The 20,096-nt window shown below is 44.2% G+C and overlaps 1 protein-coding gene across 2 annotated transcripts; it reads left to right on the forward strand.

The window, feature by feature from the left end:
• The first annotated feature begins 772 nt into the window (after positions 1 to 772).
• On the forward strand, positions 773 to 18,854 carry MPI (mannose phosphate isomerase). 2 transcript variants are annotated; one of them, XM_089538642.1, is made up of 8 exons: positions 773 to 871; positions 4,468 to 4,595; positions 5,659 to 5,859; positions 7,492 to 7,633; positions 8,752 to 8,934; positions 10,342 to 10,515; positions 12,928 to 13,136; positions 16,420 to 18,854. In XM_089538642.1, exons 1-8 carry the CDS (start codon positions 856 to 858, stop codon positions 16,636 to 16,638), a joined length of 1,272 nt encoding a protein of 423 aa, XP_089394768.1. In that variant the 5' UTR covers positions 773 to 855; the 3' UTR covers positions 16,639 to 18,854. The 2 variants fall into 2 exon arrangements, with proteins under 2 accessions (XP_089394768.1, XP_089394769.1); XM_089538643.1 differs by having other exon boundaries at positions 803 to 871; positions 4,494 to 4,595.
• Positions 18,855 to 20,096: the final 1,242 nt, after the last annotated feature.

The raw sequence follows: 20,096 nt of genomic DNA on the forward strand, positions 1-20,096 counted from the left end.
TTATCCCATTCTGCCAAAGAGACCCAGAGCCTCAGCAAACTACAAATCCCAGGGTTCTGTGGGATGGGGCCAGGGGGGTTAAAGTGGGGTCAATCTGCATCATTTCTGCAGTGCAGACAAACCTTGTGTAAAGCCAAAATGCCCTTAAGTAATAATAATGATAATAATAATAATAATAGGCCCCTAAAACAATATAATAATAATCCCTTAAAACAAAAACCCTTAATAATAATAATAATAATAATAATACCTTAAAATTAAAGCCCTTAAAAATAAAATAATAATATAATAATCCCTTAAAATAAAAGGGTTTAATAATAATAATAATAATCTCTTAAAACAAAAACCCCTTAAAATATAATAATAATAATAACAATAAGCCCTTTAAACAAAAGGCTTTAAAACTAATATTAATAATAACAATAATAATTTAAACCCATAAAACAAAGGCCATTAATATAATAATAATAATAACAATAATCCCTTAAAACAAAAAGCCAATATTAATAACATTAAGCAAAAAGCCCTTAAAAATAAAAGAAATATAATAAGCCTTTAAAATAATAATAATAATACTATAATAATGATAAGCCCTTAAAAGAAAAAGCCAATTAATAATAATAATAATAATAATAAATAGATTGCTTCCTTCATTGACCCAAGTGGCTTCTTTCTCTGTCTGTCTTCCAGCCCTCTTTAGAAAGTGGGCGGGGCCTGTCTCTGGCTTAGAGGACTCCATTTCCCAGCGTCCTCTTCGGCCGCGGAGCCTGTCGGGAGATCAGCCTCTCCTTCTGCCGGCCGGGAAAAAAAGAAGGAGGAGGAGGAGGAGGAGAAGAAGAAGGCCCTGGGTTAAGGATGGCAGAGCTGCGAGGTGAGCCTTCGGAGCCCAGGGAGAGGGGCTCCCTCTGAAATCGAGGGGGGATGATGGGAGTTGTAGTCATACAAACCCTTTTAACCCCATTGCTTTGTTTAGGAGGGAACCACGTGCAGAGCTTGGCCCAAAGCACGCCGCAGAAACAACCCAGTTTGAGGCTGCTTTCACTGCCTTGGTTCAATGCAAGGGGATCCTTGGAACTGTAGTGTTTGTGAGCCATTGAGCCTTCTCTGCCACAATGAACTACAGTTCCCAGCATTCCCTAGCATTAAGCCAGGGCAGTTTAAAGGGGCCTCCTTGGAGTTCTCATTTTGGGAAGAAGTGACCAGTGGGGCTCTGTCCTGGGCCCAGTGCTATTCAACATCTTTATCAATGACTTGGATGACAGAATTGGGGGCATACTCATCAAATTTGCAGATGACACCAAATTAGGAGGAATAGCTAATACCCCTGAGGACAGGATCAAGATTCAAAATGACATGAATAGACTTGGAAGCTGGGCCAAAGCTAACAAAATGAAATTCAACATGAAAAATGAATGAAACTACATGTGAAAGGGATCTGGGAGTCCAAGTAGACCACAAGTTGAACATGAGTCAACAGTGCGATGCGGCAGCTAAAAAGGCCAATGCGATTCCAGGCTGCATCAATAGAAGTATAGTGTCTGGATCAAGGGAAGTAATAGTCCCACTATATTCTGCTCTGGTCAGGCCCCACCTGGAATATTGTATCCAGTTCTGGGCACCACAATTCAGAAAGGATGTTGAGAAACTGGAGCGTGTCCAAAGGAGGGCAGCTAAAATGGCGAAGGGCGTGGAAACCATGTCCTATGAGGAAGGACTGAGGGATGTGGTGGTGTTTAGCCTGGAGAAGGGAAGATGAAGAGTTGGTATGAAAGCTCTGTTTAAATACTTGAAGGGATGTCATATTGAGGAGGAGCAAGCTTGTTTTCTGCTGCTCCAGAGACTAGGACCCAATGGAGCAATGGATGCAAGCTCCAGGGAAAGAGATTCCACCTCAACATTAGGAGGAGCTTCCTGACAGTAAGGGCTGTTTGACAGTGGAATATATAATATTGGAGTGTGGTGGAGTCTCCTTCTTTGGAGGTCTTTAAGCAGAGGCTGGATGGCCATCTGTCAGGGATGCTTTGATTGAGAGTTCCTGCATGGCTGAATGGGGTTGGACTGGATGGCCCTTGCGGTCTCTTCCAACTATGATTCTATGAAAGTCAAGGTATAAAGGTAACAAATCCAAAAGAGAGGCTGATCTCTCCATTGAAAGCTGGAGCTGTGGCTCCAAAACACACTGCAGAAATAACCCAGTTTGTGACTGCTTTCACTGCCCTGGCTCAGTGCTAGGGAATTCTGGGGACTGTAGTTTGTTATGGTGCTAGAGCTCTCTCTGACAGAGAAGGCTGAGTGTCTTGCAAAACGACAGTCCTCAGAATTTCCTAGCATTGAGCCAAAGCAGTGAAAGTGGTCTCAAACTGGATTATTCCTGGAGTGTGTTTTGGACCATGGAAAGGTTATTTAAATGCCACTGTTGTGTGTGTGTTTGGAGCCTTCAGGGGGCATGCAAGCTTACTTGGAGATTTCTAGCATTCCCAAGCTGGACATGGCCTGGCATGTGATGATGGATTTTAAAAGGCTCCGACTATTTATAGTAAACCAAGTATTCCCACCATTCTGGGACCACATCCGTCATAACCTTACACTGCTTCTCCTTTGCCCCTTCTCTATATCTAATAAAATATGGCCATGAGATATTGGTAGAAAATATCAAAATGGACAAGAGATGACTGGGCATATCAGTGCCAAGTTGGATATTCTGGGATGAAAGCTATATTTGATTTGTGCTTGTGCTAAATGGACCCTTTTGAGGTTCAGGTCATCTGAAGGGGGATCAACGGTGCCGAAGAGTGACCTTGGGCAAGTCACACTCTCTCAGGGGAAAGCAATGGCAAACCTCCTCGGAAGAAACCTTGCTAAGAAAACCCCGTGATAGGTTCCCCTAAGGGTCAACTCAAGTCCAAAATGACTCAGAGACACACAACGGTAACCAAGAGTCGGTGTGGTGTAAGTGGTTTGAGTGTTGAACTCAAGAGTAGGGTTCGATGCCCAGCTCATCCATGAAGCCCACTGGATGACCTTGGGAAAGTCACACTCTCTCAGTCTCAGAGGACGGCAACGGCAAACACCTTCTGAAGAAACTTTCCTTGGGTTCACCGTAAGTCAAAAATGACTTGGAGGCACACAATAGCAGCAAAGAGCTAGTGGGGTGTAATGGTTTGAGTGCTGGACTACAACTCTGGAGACCAGGGTTCGATTCCCCGCTCGGCCTCGAAGCCCATTGGGTGACCTTAGGCAAGTCACAGTCTCTCAGCCTCAAAGAAATGCAAAGGCAAGCTCCCTCTGAACAAAACTTGCCAAGAAAACCCCATGATAGGATCATCTCAGGGTCGCCATGAGTCGGAAATTACTTGAAGGCACACAACAACGGCAATGCAAGAGTACCTTCTAGATGTTTTAGACTAAAACTTCCATAATCTATGGCCATTGCCCACATTGGCTAGGGCTTATGAGAATAGCAGTCGAAAACCTTTGGAGGATAGCAGGGTAACCTTACTCCTGAGATTCTGAGCACTAGATCCAGCTTGTACATTCAGTAGGATTTCTGCATCACTTGGAAATGGAACTTTCCCCATTTTTCCTACTTCTAGATCAGTGCTACTCAGTAGTGATCCATGTGCTGGTCCATAAGCCGTTGGTTACCAATCCACTGCAAGGATCCCGAAAAGAAGAAACAGTTGCCAGCAGTGGGCATAAATCGGGTGCCAGTCTCTGGTACATTGTGGGCAAAACCCTGCAAGTCTCCTACATTACATAGGAATTGGGCCTGTATTTTGAGTTGCAAAACCAATATGCTTTCAGCAAGAGCTTAGCAAGGATGAAGAAAAGCTACCCTCTTTCCTTGTAGGAAAGAGTCAAAATATAAGGAGTTTCTGCATCAGTGATGAAGCTGTCGGTTGATGTTTGTATGAAACATGATGAAAAGCAGGACACATGTGGCCAAACAATATCAAGACAGGAAAAGTTATTAATGTGGAAGTGTGATCAAGATGGGAAAAGTTATAAGTGTAGAAGATCACCCAAACTAGGAGATGCTGCAGCGGTTTGCTTTTGCCTGAGCCTACTGGAAGTGGCAAAAATCTGCTCCATCCTCTCTCCTCTGCTGTTTATTATTATCAGTATTATTAGTATTTATGTTCCTCCCTTTCTTCAAAACTGGGACCCAGGGTGGCTTATTAAAAAAAAGTACAATTAAAAGCATCCAAACATGGTACATTAAAACAGAATTAAACTACTACAGTCGTAAAACAGAATTGCATTTTACGGAGTCCAAGTTACTTTTGCACTTTGGACTCAGTTTGCAGCAATGGAAGTAAGCAGAGGAGAGAGAAACTTGGACATTTGATGATCCCTGCCAAAACAGGATGGTCGGAAGGTATATGTTTGATTCTGGCAATGTTGTCTGGCTAAGCTGTATTCTAGAATAACCTTTTTCTATGTGTTCCCCCCCCCCCCCTTTCTCAGTCTTTCCTCTTTCCTGTGCTGTGCAGAACTATGCCTGGGGCAAGTTAGGCCAGGAGAGCGAAGTGGCCAAACTCCTAGCAAGCAATGATCCCATGGTGCAGATCGAAGCAGATAAGCCGTATGCCGAGGTAGATGTTTCCCCTTGTTGACCCCTGTCTTCGGGACTTGCCACTGTCAGTTTTTCCTTTCTTCATTGTCCTTCTGTTTAGCAGACTGGGATGGTGAAAAGGAGTGAGCAAGAGGAGACAGGATAGAGAAATATTAGTTCCAGAATCCCAGAAATCCTCAGCTGGCATAGTGTTAGAGAGTCTAAAAGGTGTTAAATGGAAAAGTAACTTTTCCTGGTTCTGTGTGCACAAGGAGGAGAAAGTGGATAAGGGGAAGTTTTTCGCCCTTCTCTTGTAATACTAGAACCCATTGGTTCATTTGCTGTAGCTTAATTCTGGAAATTCAGAGAAACTAAAAGGAAGGACAGTGGACCTCCACATCCGCTGCGGTTAAGCGCACAGGACCCCCATGAAAGTGGAAAAACTGCAATTAAAAATTCACTGTGAATAATCAAATCTGCAAAAGTCAAAGCCACAGATATGGAGGGCCAACTGCATATCTTCAGGTAGCAAATAGTTAAACTATGGCATTCATTGCCACAAGATGTAGTGATGGCTGCTCACACGGATGGCTTTGAAAGAGCAATGAATTTATGGAAGCTGAGTCTGTCAATGACTATGAGTCATGATGGATGATGACTCAGGACTAGAAGTAATATACTTTTGTATTGCACTGTGTTTGCATGATAACATTTATCACCCATGTCAATTTGCTGGGGATGATGGGGATTATAGTCCCACATGTCTAGAGGGTGCTGAAATACTCTTCCACGCTGGCATCCTGTTAAGGACATACACAAGCATATGCATCGCCCTTTTGCATTCCACATCTGGCTGTGGGACATAAGCAGACATTTCCACAATTCTGCTCCCTTCCCATGAAGCAGGGACTATGGGAAGGGGTAAGATGAAGGGTTTCAGGTGCTGTTCAAGACGTCAGGGGTGGTATATCACTCAGCTTAGCATTGGTCTGAGTGTGAATCTAGTATGCTGTGCTGAACCATACAGCACTGCAGCCCCAGTCTGGTAGAAAAGAGCTACCAATGCAACCACAGTGTGTGTGTGTTGTTTTCTTTCCTTATAGCTTTGGATGGGTACTCACCCCAAAGGAGATGCAGTGATTCTAGACAATCGCATCCCTCAAAAGACCTTAGGGCAATGGATCGCAGACAACCCCGGGTGCCTGGGCTCCAAGGTGAAGGATACTTTCCAAGGGCAGCTGCCGTTCTTGTTCAAAGTGCTGTCAGTCAACACAGCCTTGTCCATCCAAGCCCATCCCACCAAGGTAAGCTGTCTTCATGGAGTGCAAATATTCAGGATAGGTTCTGGTTGCTGTGCGAGAAACGCTCAGGCTTGTTCTTGATTCATAATACCTGAACTGTAGAATTCCTGATCGCTGCAATGCATCTTCCATCTCAAACATTCTTAACAGCATAAGTTGCCTGGGGGGTCTAGGAGCTGTAGTCTGGAGTGTTCTTCGGAGCTGATCCTGGAGGGTTCTGGGAGCTGTAACCTAAAAAAGTAATTTTGCCAAGCGCACAGTGTGGTGTTGTCTAACACAAACATACATACATGCTTTTGCTATTGTGCTAAAGATTTGGAAATAGCTATAAACAAGTTTGTGTTTTACCTACCATAAATACCAAATAAAACTATTGATTTCAGTTTACCTAGTTATGTACTTCTCTGTAAAATTAAAATATTGTCCTCATTCATAAATTCTGACTCAGTTTCTTGTTGACTTACAACTCTGAAGTTACAAGCTACATAGGAACAGCACCATAATTACAAGCAACTTGTACTATATTTTTTGCAAAGAGCATAATGAAACAACATATTAGAAGTAGCATAATGAGCTGAAGCACAGTTACCTTATTTGGGTTCCAGAGTAATTTTTATAGTTGCTTTTGAGAGTTCGCCTTTAAGGGCATTTTACAGGCATTTTGATAAGAAGCATTCAAGTCTGATATTTTAAAATCAGTATTAAGCTTCCCCACCCACGGTGTTAAAAACAAGATGGACAATACAATGGGTAATGTAAGTATAGTCGTCTCTCACTTGTTGCGGCCTTGGGATCTGCGACTTCGCTCTTTGCAGACGGCGAGCAGGGAGGGAACACAATGGTGTGCGCATCCACATCGCACAGCCATTGAAATACATGGCACCACCAATATTGGTGAGTTTTCAGATTCACGGAGGCGTCCAGAACAGATCCCCCGTGAATCGGAAGGAATGACTGTACTTTAAAGCAACTTTTAAACACTGTAATGAGAGATGGCAGTTAGTTACCCCTTTGGAACACTACAATAGATAAAGAGAACAAATCAGTATTTTCCTAAGCTCTTAAACAACTTCCAGTGGGAACTCTCTTGCAGAACTGGTTCAATTTCCTTTGGGTGACACCATGTAAAACTGGCCGTTTTTCCCTTGGCTGCAAAAAAAGATCCGAAAGAGAGAGTTAAATAAAAATTTCCACAAACTGCCATGGTAACAAAGTATTAAACTGATTTTTATGAAGGCCACTTAGAAATTTACCATCAGCTTGAAAGGTTTTTATCTTTATATTAGCAATGCCTTTGGCCACTGCATGTCAAATTATGGGGTGACTTTTGTGCATTTGCACTCTTGTACCTTTTATCTTAAGTGTTTTGTGTATTTTTAAAGCTTATTGTCATGGATTTTGGCTAGTACAATAAACATACTGAAGAAGAGGAAATTACTTCCAGAGTTATCCAGAAGCTGAAACATAGATTCCTTGCACCTAAGTTCTTGTCCTGGACTTAATTTGTCCATCCTTGGTTGTTTCATGAAGCTCCCTCTGGTCTCCATGGTCTATTACAGGTTGAGCAATAAAAGCGATTATGTGTAAGCACAGTGTCATAGGTCTGAACTTTGGCCCTTCTTCTTCTCTTCCCAGGAATTGGCAGAAAAGCTTCATGCTCAATATCCAGAACACTATCCAGATGCCAACCACAAGCCGGAGATGGCAATTGCCCTCACCCCCTTTGAGGGCATGTGTGGCTTCCGGCCTGTTGAGGAAATTGTGGCTTTCCTCCAGAGTAAGTATGAAACAGGACCACTACATGGGTGCATGGGAAAGTGAATAAGTCACACTCTATACTAAGCATCAAACAATGAACATAAGAGGTCTCAGTAGGTGATGAGATTTCTGTATAATGCACATTGCATAGAAAGCTGAATAAGTGACTGTTGGGAAGATTTGGCAGCAAAGACTTGCTAGATTACCGCACTATGTTCTTATAGCACTGCTATTCCACTTTGACTGCTCTGACTGCCTCCTGTTCCATTCTGGGATTTTCAGTTTAAGAAAGAGCATTTAGAATTCTCAGCCAGAGAACTCTTAGACCTCATCGAACTACAAACTCCAGAATGCAACAGGAGGCAGCCAGATCAGTAAAAGTGGAATAGCAGCTCTATAAGAGTGTAATGCTGTAATGTGGATACTCTTCTATATAGACTGTAATGTATTCTTATTTTATGCATTTGTGGAAGTGGAAGTAGCTGAATTAATCAGAAGAGACGTTTCATTCCTCTGATGCAGCAGTCAGTTCTTGCTAATTGTGTCTAATTCATATGAGTTTAAGAGAAGAATATGTGATACTCTGCATAGCAGATTTTTTAATTTTATTTGCCTAATATTTTTCATTAGGTCAAAGTGGGTTTGGATTTCAACTCCCTGAAGCCATAACCAGCATGATGAACAATGATAGGTTATCAGAGTTGTAGTTCAAAACATCTGGAATTCAGAAAATCTCTGGTGTTGGTTAATATATAGGGGCTTGTTGGATGAATGTTTCTGTTCTTGAACCCAGATATTAAATTGGATTAGTGGTTGCCAGTATCAAATTTGGTTTAAAGTGATTGGCATTAGAAGAGAAGTATTGCATGCCAGATGTTGTTGAACTCCAGCTTTTGGGATTGCTCTCAGTTGGATCTGCTGACTAGGGTTGCTGGGACTTTCAGTCCAATGTTCCACATCCCTGCCATAAAACACCTTTCCTGAACCTAAAACCTTCTGGATGTGTTACCTAGGTCTTGTGCCCTCCAGATACATTGAAGACCAGGCTGCTTTGGAAATGATGTGTGCTGCAGTCCCACATGTCTGGAGGTGGTCTCGATAGGAGAAAACCAACATGACTTTTGGCTTTCCCTGCAGATGTTCCTGAATTCCGGACCCTGATTGGGAACGTGGCAGCAGAACAGCTGGAGCGCAGCGTGAGTGATGATCCTCGGGGTGTGGCGGCTGCTTTGCGTGTCTGCTTTACCAGAATGATGAAGAGCGAGAAGAAGGTCTTTGTGGACCAGCTCAATATGTTGGTGAAGCGGATTTCCCAAGAAGGTTGGTTCTGTGTGAGCTCAGAGATCATTCATCATAGCTTTCTGCAACTAGACAGAAAGGTGGGGGCTTCTGCCAAGAGTTGCTGTAAGTCAGAAACACCTTGAAGGCATACAAGAACAAAAGTTACTTGGGAGAAGTGGTTAGAGTGGAACAAAATTACATTTCAGAAGCAGTGTACCAAGAAAGAGTGATGTTGCTTTGTTGATGTAACCCTGGCATGGGCAACTGTGAAGTGGGTAAGGGTCATTTCACATCTTGTGGGCCACAACGTTGTTCCTGGTACAGCCAGAAATTATAAAATGGTTCCAGGTTTTAGCCAAAACCTAGGCAATTTTCCCATTGGGGGGTGGTGGTAGGGGTCAAGGGGACCCAAACAACTGTGTTTTTATGGTGGGAACAGTTGGCTGAAAAATGGGCTGAAATCTTTAGAACCATTTGGGGAGGGGGTCTGGACTCACCAATGAGTTTTCAGAAGCTGCAAAGGAAGAAGTATGTAAAGCCTCACTTTATCCAATTGTCATGTAATACCAGTTTCTAGTTAGTTTCTTCCCTTTTTTGGGGGGGGGGAGGGCATTTTGAAAGGGTGGGATGAGAGAAAGAGAGAGGTTTTATGCTATTCTTTTCATAAGCCTAAGGAGTTGTGCTTTCAAAAAAGAAACAGAAAGTAGCAGAGAAATAATAAACAGCACAGGTGCAAAAGAACTTTCCAAGGTGTGTCTGGGCCCTATCATCCCTCACCACTGGACATGTCGGGAAGATGGGAATTGTAGTCTAATATAGTGGGACTGGGACTGGAAGAATGTTAAAAAAACCAATTTTCTGCCCTGATCACATTTTTCATGACACCTTTGAGCGTGTAGGAACATATTTATAGATTTTAGCAGGATCATGTGTTTTTGATCTCTCCCTGTGGAGAATAGGCTTGCTGCCAGCCCATTGCGCAGTGTCCTGAATCACCTTAGGGGACCAATTCTACTACTAACTGAGAGGGATTTTGGCTTCCATCAGTCAAAGGGTGTGTATGTGTTTATACAAGCTTCTTTGGCATTCATCATTCACTCATGTTCTGCTTTAGTCAACTTCTTTGTTATCCATAAACTAACTGTTCTCTAGTGGTAGAATTCAGATATATAGCTGTGTTAGATCTTGTAGCACCTTTGAGATTAACTGAAAGAAAGGAGCTGGCAGCATGAACTTTGGTAGGCTTCAGTCTACTTCCTCAGATGCTTTTTTGTTCTGTAGTGACCCATATGGCTTGGTTTAATTTTTGTAATCTCTGAACCTGCTCTGACTGGGACATGAGTGAATCAGGACCCAAATGTGATGGGATCCAACAATAGTGGTGAGAGGAAACACTGCATCCATTACTTACTAGGCTCTCTTTCTCCATATGCTTCTGATCCACAGCAGCTGCAGGGAAAGATACCTCAGCCAGCTGCGGTGAACTTCTTCTCAAACTCCACTCCCAATACCCCGGAGACATCGGCTGCTTCGCCATCTATTTCTTGAACCTAGTGAAACTAAAGCCGGGAGAATGCATGTTTCTGGGAGCCAACGAACCTCACGCCTACCTCTACGGAGGTGAGTTTATGCTTATTTGGAAGGAGAAATATAACAGCATTGTGTGCATTTTAAAGACTCATAGAACTAGAAGGGACTACAAGGGACATCCAAGCCAACCCAGTTCTGCCATACAGGAATACACAATCAAAACTCTCCTGACATATGGCCATCCAGCCTCTGTTTAAAAACCTCAGAGGAAGGAGACACCACTACATTAGGAGGCAGCTGTCCTAGACAAAGATATGGTTTTGTGGCAGTGAAGTCCGTGGTTTAACTCTGCAGCCATAGTTAGAAGTACAGTCATCCCTCCATGTTTGATGGTTAAGCATCTGCAGATTTTATTATTTGTGGACTGCTGCATTTGCCACTGCCTCTGCTGCTGCCCTATTCCATTTTAACAGGGATTTTGATAATACCTGTGTTGTTGGGAAGATATCAAACTGATGGGGTGGCTGGGCCTGGCTACATACATTCTTTCCCATGTTTCATTGTGTTTTACTACCTTGTTTGCAAGAATGTCATGGGGAACCTTGTCAAAGACCTTATTGAAATCAAGATATGCTATATCCACCGCATTCCCAGTGGGTTGCCACAGGATTCTGTCCTGGGCCCAGTGCTATTCAACATCTTTATCAACAACTTGGACAAAAGAATAGGGGGCATGCTTATTAAATTTCCAGATGACACCAAATTAGGAGGAGTAGCTAATATCCCAGAGGACAGGATCAAAATTCAAAATGACTTTAATAGATTAAAAAACTGGGCCAAAACAAACAAAATGAATTTCAACAGGGAGAAATGTAAGGTACTGCATTTAGGGCGGAAAAATGAAATGCATAGATATAGGATGAAGGACACCTGGTTTAACAAGACTCTTTGTGAAAGGGATCTAGGAGCCCTAGTAGACCACAAGTTGAACATGAGTCAATAGTATGAGGTGGTAGCTAAAAAGGTGAATGCGACTCTAGGCTGCATCAATTGAAGTATAGTGTCTAGATCAGTGTTGGCAAACATTTTAGAGACTGAGTGCCCAAACTGCAACCCAAACCCCACTTATTTATCGCAAAGTGCCATGTCCCTCTGACTTTCTAGTAACAAACTCTGGTGAACTCTGTGTTGAGGTGATGGCATGTGTACCCACAGAGAGGGCTCCGAGTGCCACTTCTAGCACTGGAACCATAGGTTCGCCACCACTGGTCTAGATAAAGTAATAGTGCCACTCTATTCTGCTTTGGTCAGGCCTCACCTGGAATAATTTACAGTTGTAAAACGGTTAAAAGCTGCTTAGGCAGTATGAAGCGGTATATAAATGAAGCTGCTATTGCTATAACTGTCTTTAGTTCTGGGCACCACAATTCAAAAGGGATATTGAGGAACTGAAGTATGTCCAGAGGAGAGCAACCAAAATGGTGAAGGGTCTAGAAACCATGCCCTATGAGGAGTGTCTTAGGGAGCTGGGTATGTTTAACTTGGGGAAGAGAAGGTTAAGAGGTATTATGATAGCCCTGTTTAAGTATTTGAAGGGATGTCATATTGAGGATGGAGCAAGCTTGTTTTCTGCTGCTCCAGAGACTAGGACCTGGAACAATGGATGCAAGTTACAGGAAAAGAGATTCCACCTCCAAGGAGTCTCCTTCCTTGGAGGTCTTTAAGCAGAGGTTGGATGGCCATCTGTCAGGGATGCTTAGATTGTGAGTTCCTGCATGGCAGAAGGGGTTTGGTCCGGATGGCCCTTGTGGTCTCTTCCAGCTCCATGATTCTATGTGCATATTCAGAGCTTGAGTAAGAGGAGGAGAAAAACATCTCATTGTCCATTTTTTACCCATTGCTGTGGTGCCCTCCAGGTGTTTTGGTGGGCAACTCCATCTGGCCCAAACCATCTGGAGGACAAGTGGGTAAAGGTAGTCCGTAACCTCAAATACATAGTTTAATAAAGGAGGGAAAATGTTTTTTTTTTGAGAGCTGCACTGGAGTGAGTGGAACCAAGATGCATTTTGTAGAACAGCTGGGGTACCCAGGGAGGCTGTGGAGGGCTGCCCCCCCTCCACATCTCACCCACATAGAACAATTGTTTTGCCCCAAATACCTTCTAGTGGTAAGTGATGTTTCTGATATATATTTTGTGTCCCCCTGGTCAATTAGTAACAAGGAAGGAATGGAACACATATCCTGCTCACTTCCTATTTTAGAAAAAGGCCTCTTCTCAGCCTAAATGGCCCATGAGAGGGGCAAAAATAGGATGGAAATGACCCCAAGAGCCTAGAGGGTATTCAGGGGCAAAAAAATGAGAAGAAAAGGTTGAACCCTGCAGGGATTCTGGGCTGTAAAAGGCCTTTGGGTCACACTTTCTTCATTCATGCCATAAAAGAAGCCTTCTTTGTCCCCAGGAGGGGATCCCCGCATAAGGTGACTGCTATTTCTGTTCCACAGACTGTATTGAGTGCATGGCATGTTCCGACAACACTGTGCGAGCAGGCCTGACACCCAAGTACATCGATGTCATCACCCTGTGTGAAATGCTGAACTACACCCCGGCTCCTAGCAGCTCCAAGCTCTTGGTTCCTGTTCAGAGTCGCCTGGACCCTTGCATCTACCTCTACGATCCTCCCATTCCAGACTTCTCTGTCATGAGGATAGAGGTGACGTACGCTCTGACATACTATAAAACCAAACTTAAATACTGTACATACTATAAAACAAAACTTCCCAACTGGGATCCCCTCCAGAGATGTGTTAGACTACAATAGCCATCATTCCCAGACTTTAATGGGATGGCCATGCTGGCTGGGAAGAGTGAGAATTGTAGCTCAACACATCTGAAGTGCACCCCAATTGGGAAAGTTGTCCTCACCACTCTACTGCACTGGTTATTGTGATGAAATTTTGCAGTCTGGCCTGGGTTCAAAGAATCTCAATAAGCTTGGATGCGTTTTTGTGGGGAAATGTTTTGGAGATGTTGAATCCACACAGAGGGGGGTTCCATTGGTTTCACTCCCAGGGCAAGGACCATGGAAAAATCCTAGATGATATGGTAGGAATTAATCTTATGTGGCCATTATTTAGCTTCCACTTGTCTAATTTATTGGAGGGGAGGTTATCCAGTTGCATACTGGAGCTGATACAGATCAGTAAGAGGTAGGGTAGCCTCTGACCAGGTAATGCAGGAATGGGGAATGTATAGCCCTCCAGATGTTGCTCGACTGCAATCCCTCACTTTATCCAGTGCAAGCTAAAGCTGACAGAAATTGTAGTAGATCAAGGATGGGAACCATGAATCTCCCAAATGTTGTTGAATTGCAACGCCATGAGTTATTTCACATTGGATACAGTTTTTAGGGCTGCTGGGACTTGCAGTCCAACAACATCGGAAGGGCGCATGAGTTCCAACCCTGCAGTAGAAGGACATAAGGAGCCCATTGCTGATTGGCATGACAGGCCTATGACCAGCATGCCTTTCCCAGAGTAGGCAAGAAGGCTGTGTAACTATAAAGCAGAGATAGGTGAAGTGCAGCCTGTAGGCCACATGTGTCCCCAGGGCTTTTTTATGGCCCCATATTCCTCCCAGTGTCCTCTAGGATGCCACTTTCACCTTGTCCCCCACCACCATTTTAGGCCAGAGAGAGGCCTTTTTTTTTTTTTTTTTTTTTGTAATGGGAAATGAACAGAAAGTTACTTCCACTCTTGCTGATCTTAAAAAAAAGGTCTCTCCAGGGCTTAAAATGGCCCCAGGGAAACTTGAAAACCTGGCAGAAATGTCTCCCACGCCACATAGAGCGGGTTTGGGGGCAAAGAAGATTGATCTTTTGCAGAGTATGTGTGCAGCCTTCCAAGGGATTTGTATAGTTTGATCATAGCATTGGTCTTTAGGGCCCAGAGTGCAGGAGGGAAGTTTTGTGCAAGAGGTGTACTGCTGTGTTTTTAAATTTTGGGGGGAAATAATTGTGCCCTGTGTTACAGTTGCTTCATTCTCAGTATTGCCATATCTTCTGGCAGCTGACTGAATAATACTATTCAGCACATTCCTGAAGGTGAAAGGAATGGAGGATTTTGCACACGTCTTGTGTGTCTTCAAGTCCTTTCTGACTTATGGTGACCCTAAGGCTATCATAGAATCATAGAGTTGGAAGAGACCACAAGGGCCATCCAGTCCAACCCCCCTACCATGCAGGAACTCTCAGTCAAATCATCCCCGAGAGATGGCCTTCCAGCCTCTGCTTAAAAACCTCTAAGGAAGGAGACTCCATTACACTCCGAGGGAGTTTGTTCCACTGTTGAACAGCCCTTACTGTCAGGATGTTGAGGTGGAATCTCTTTTCCTGTAGCTTACATCAGTTGTTCTAGGTCTTAGGCGGGTTACAAACCGCCATGAAAGTATGCGCAGAGCGCGTACTAGGGTTAGGGAGGTGCGGTGCTTCCGCACCTCCCTAACCCTAATACGCGCTCTGCGCATAAAAAATGACAGCGGCCGTTCCAGACGGCCGTCGTCATGAGGACGTCACGGCTGCGCCGCCTCTACACGGGGCGGCACAGACGTGACGTCCTCACTCCGTGCCAGGGCGCCTAGGGCGCCCTTTCCGCGGACCAGGAAGGAGCTCCATTTCGGAGCTCCTTCCTGATTTGCGGCGGCTCTTTGCTTCGTTGGGCGCAGCCTTCAGACAGCTGCCCCCAGCGAAGCAAGGGAGAAAGGGGCCAAGCGGCCCCTTTCTCCTTCTCCCCGCCGCCGCGGGGTGTCCTTGGGGCTTGAAGCCCCAGGGACACCCCTTTTCAGGCTGCGGGGAAGCGGCGTTTTGCTGCTTCCCCACAGCCTGAAAAGCAGTGGATCGGGGCCTCAGCGGCTGCCGTTCTGGCCACTGAGGCCCTGATACACCGGGGAAAGGGGCGGGTGCAGCCTGCCCCAAATTGGCGGTCTATAACCCGCCTTAGTCTCTGGAGCAGCAGAAAACAAGCTTGCACCCTCCTCAATATGACATCCCTTTAAGTATTTAAACAGGGCTATCATATCAGCTCTTAACCTTCTCTTCTCCAGACTAAACATCCCCAGCTCCCTAAGTTGTTCCTCATAGGGCATGGTTTCCAGGCCCTTCACCATTTTAGTTGCCCTCCTTTAGACACGTTCCACATCCTTTTTGAATTGTGGTGTCCCGAACTGAACACAATATTCCAGGTGGGGCCTGACCAGAGCAGAATAGAGTGGCACTATGACTTCCCTTGATCCAGACGCTATACCTCTATTGATGCAGCCTGGAATCGGATTGGCCTTTTTAGCTGCCGCATCACACTGTTGACTCATGTTCAACTTGTGGTCTACTTGGACTCCCAGATCCCTTTCTGGGAGTTTCATTCAGCTGGGTCTCCCCCATCCTATATCTGTGCATTTCATTTTTCTGCCCTAAGTGGAAAATTTTCCACCTTACATTTCTCCATGTTGAAATTCATTTTGTTACCTTAGGCCTAGCTTTCTAGTCTATTCAGCTCATTTTGAATTTTAATCCTGTGCTATGGGGTATTAGCTACTCTTCCTAATTTGGTGTGATCTGCAAATTTGATAAGTATGCCCCCAGTTCTGTCATCCAAGTCATTGATAAAGCTATTGAATAGCACTGGGCCCAGGATAGAGCCTGTGGGACCCCACTGGTCACTTCTCCCCAGGATGAAAAGGAGCCATTGTTGAAAGGGGCCTATCATGGGTTTTGCTTGGCAAGATTAATTCAAAGGAGGTTTGCCATTGCCTTCTGTTGAGGCTAAGAGTGTGTGACCTGCCCAAGGTCACCCAGTGGCTTTCATGGCCAATGACACTGCTCCTCACTTTGTTCTGGGCCTGGTATAATTGCTTTCCCCTTGAAGGATACAGTAAATGAACAACCCAAGGAACACTTCACTTCCTTTTCTGAGCTACATGCCTCTCCTTTTTTATTATTACAGATTCCTTCTTCCATTAAGTTATACCTTGTTTCCGCCATCGACTCAGCTAGCATCCTCTTGGTGGTCCAAGGGACTGCTGTCGGCACTTCCACAGCAGCTGTGTCGGAAATGGCCCTCCGCCGTGGCTCCGTGCTCTTCATCTCAGCCAACGAGAGCGTCTCTTTACACCAGTCTGCAGGCGAAGGGATGCTCCTTTTCCGAGCCTGCTGCCTGCTCTAATATGGGACTTTTTGTCTTTCTTCCCTTGCTCTGACTCCCTTAGCATCAATAGAACCTGGCCTGAACCCTCCGTAAATGCCAGCTGATTTCTACCCCATCAGATCATTGTGTCAAAAGTCCAACTCATTCAGGCTCACCCATCTGTGGTTAGCTATTGTTTCCCAATCTTCTTGCCTTTACCCTAGCCTGCCCCTGCAAGCATTGGAAAGAGTAGGCAGGAAATCTCTGCAGTAGCCCATTCTGGAGGGCTGGATTATTCCCACTCCTGGTTTAGATGTTGATGAACTACTATCCCACATCCTTGTCTATGCTGGAAAAGACTGACAGGATTTAGAGTTTGACATCATTTAGAGGATCATGAGTTCTCCAGTTCTGCATTAGCGCTCTCTGGCAGCTCAAACTGCAACCCAGGTACTTTTTCCAAAGTCACAGCAGCCATGGTACCATGATTACATGTGGAAGAATTCAGGTTCACCTTCCTTATATACAAGGGTTGACATCCTGTTAATGGTAGACACAGGTGCAAGTCCATATTCTATCTGTATGTGGTTTTTTTTGGTGGGGGGGGGGGGTCAATGTGGAAGCGAATACAGTCATCCCTCCATATTTGCGGATTTGATATTTGCGGTTTTGATTATTCACGGATTTCATTAATATGTTATCTCTAGGACTGTCTAGGTCCTCCGGTGCAACTCTGTGGTCAACTTTAACTAAAAGTTGCACTGAAAGAGCATTTGTAGCTACTCCAGTGCCATTCTATGGTCAGTGTATGTTGGACATTGACCACAGAGTTGCACTGGAGGACCTAGAGATTCCTAGAGAGGTGTCCTCTCAGGTAAAAACAGTGGTTTTGTTATTTGCGGTTTTTCCATATTCACGGGGGTCTTCTTCCCCTAATCCTAGAGAATATGGAGGGACAACTGTATTCTCTTACCTCCAGAGTAATCAAAATCCTCCCTTCCAGACTTAGCAAAGAGGTGCTGCCCCACAGCCATTCCATGACTGGTGGCATGTGTATGTATCAGATAAACATCTGGCTGTGTCCCTGGTGACCCATACAAAAAATGATTACATTATCCACTGAGGCCTTCAGAAGATCTGACGAACCCCAGAGGGTGATGCTGTCATTTTGTGTCTTGCTATGGGGACCTAGCCAGATGCTTGCCTAACCCCTTCCCCCCAAAGATGTAGAGATCTCACAGCACCTTTGAGACTAACTGAAAGAAGTTGGCAGCATGAGCTTTTGTAGACTAAAGTCTACTTCCTCAGATGCAACTCTCAGACAGACGCAGTCTCAGTGGTGCTACAAGATCTCTCTACATCTCTGATTCTACAGACTAACATGGCTATATCTTTGAATGCTCCCCCTTCCCCAAAATCAGGCTATGGGGAGGCTGCAGCAACTCTATAGTAAGTCTAGTGGGTGGTGAATGCCCAAGTGTAGCATAGTTCAATATGAACTACTGTGTTATGTTGAGCTATACAGGATTCCAGCCCTGATATGTTACTGCCCTCCTGTTGTGCTGCATTCCTGGGAGGTTGATTTATATATTATAGACTAAATACTGTAAAACAAGTGGGTTTGGCAACTACTGTATAGGAAAGACTCTCTCTCTCTGTAGGCCCCACCAACAGTGAGAAGAAGAATGGAGGTTTGGAAGATGCTCCTTGTGTTTCTTTCCCTCCTCAGCTTGTCACATTCCACTAAATTCAGCCCAATTCTGCATTACCCCATTTCCCTGGAAGCCAGGCAAAGAAGAGCCTGTGCAGTGCCATGCAAACATTTGAGCCAAAGCAAACAAATCCTCATTTTCAATATTTGCTCATCCCACTTTGGTCTTGCCTGTTTTGTGCTGGTCAAACCCAACGAATTATAGTCGGTTTGTAGCATAAGCTGTTGTAGATTTGGGGACCTACTAAAACAAATGGCAGTACTTGGCCATACTAGACTAAAAGATTGGTTGACAATGAGACTTTTTGGAAACCCAATTGGTAATCACGTGCTAGGATATTGAATTAAAATGGACACTAGCATAATATTAGAAGACCAACTTAAAAGAGACTGTTTCACATTGAGGGAAATCTGGCTTTATTTATTTCCCTTGTGCCCGGGTTTGCGCCCGCCCGTTTTTTTCTCTGCGGAAGTATCTGGTCTCTTATCTTTGTCCTCCGGCCAGGAGATGATATGCTTCAGAATAAAGACTGGTATTTCCTGCCTCTCGTTCTTTTCTTGTTGCTCTCCTGTTGTTCCAGAAGGGCCTTCGTGCGGCACAGCGTTCTGTCAAATCCCCCCCCCTCCATAGTACTGATTATTAACCAGCGCAGCTGCACTCCAGGGGCGAACGGCGAGTTGACTAGGCCTCAGGCAGGCCTGGGAACAAATTAAGGGAGGGTTTGGTTGCTGATAAGACACCCCTCCAAAAATTCAAACAGGGCTATCATGTCACAACTAATTACAAATCCCAGGATTCCATAGCATTGAGCTGTGGTGGTTAAAATGGTGTCAGACTGGATTGTCTGCCGTGTGGATGCACCCACAAATTTTGTAGGGTTCTGTTGGGAAAGGAACATTGAGGCTTGGTTTTGCTTGTTCCTTCCTCTCCAATACAGCCTGGTGATGGTCTCCCACTCAAGCAACAACTAGGGCTTGCCCTGCTTAGCTTCTAAGATCGGGCAGGATTTGGTGCCTTCAGCTGCAAAGAAAAACCTGAATATTCAGCGCTTCTTCAGAATATTCTCCTGAATATTCAGAGCTATTCCTTCTCCTGTCACTTCATTCTAGAAATGACAAGAAAACTCCCAAATATATTGTGGCATAAACATTCATGGGGCAGAGTTTCCCTTTTAAAGTTTTCATGGATCACAAGATATTGCCATTTTTACTGTGAAAAGCTAACACTGCGTCCCTTCTGGAATCTTTAAGGAGCAGTAACGGCTTGCAATATATAAAAATAGGTAACGTAACAAGACATTGAAAGAGAAGAAGAAAAAATGTAAATAAATTTTAAAATATCAGTTTCCAACTTGCATTATTACTGTATCATCTAAAAATATAAGAATCACATTTAGTTTCATACTCCTTTAACCATAACCTGTCAATATAAAATTCTATCTCACAGTATTTATTCCACAGTTTGTGTTATATATATGCTTTTTTCCAGTGATGGAGGTGGAAACATCCTATAACATGGGTTGATTCCATCTCTTGCTCTGAAATAGGCAGGAAAAACAAACTTGAAGGAGTCACCACCAGAGAGAGCAGCCTCCATCATCCCTCAGTCTTTTTCCTGCTTGGCTTTGAGTAGGCTGTGTTTTTCCTTTTCTCCTCCTTCCATGACTTTGCCTTAAAGACTTTAATATTTCTTCTCATATTTATTCTATTCTTATATTCATGGTCTGTTCTCTCCTGCTTTGGCAACTACTTGCAAAAACAGCTATGTTTTCTTTAGTCTTGTTCT

This window comes from Sceloporus occidentalis, unplaced genomic scaffold, assembly GCF_023333645.1.
Source record: "Sceloporus occidentalis isolate IW3139 unplaced genomic scaffold, rSceOcc1.0.p SCAF_9, whole genome shotgun sequence".
Classification (NCBI taxonomy): Eukaryota; Metazoa; Chordata; class Lepidosauria; order Squamata; family Phrynosomatidae; genus Sceloporus; species Sceloporus occidentalis.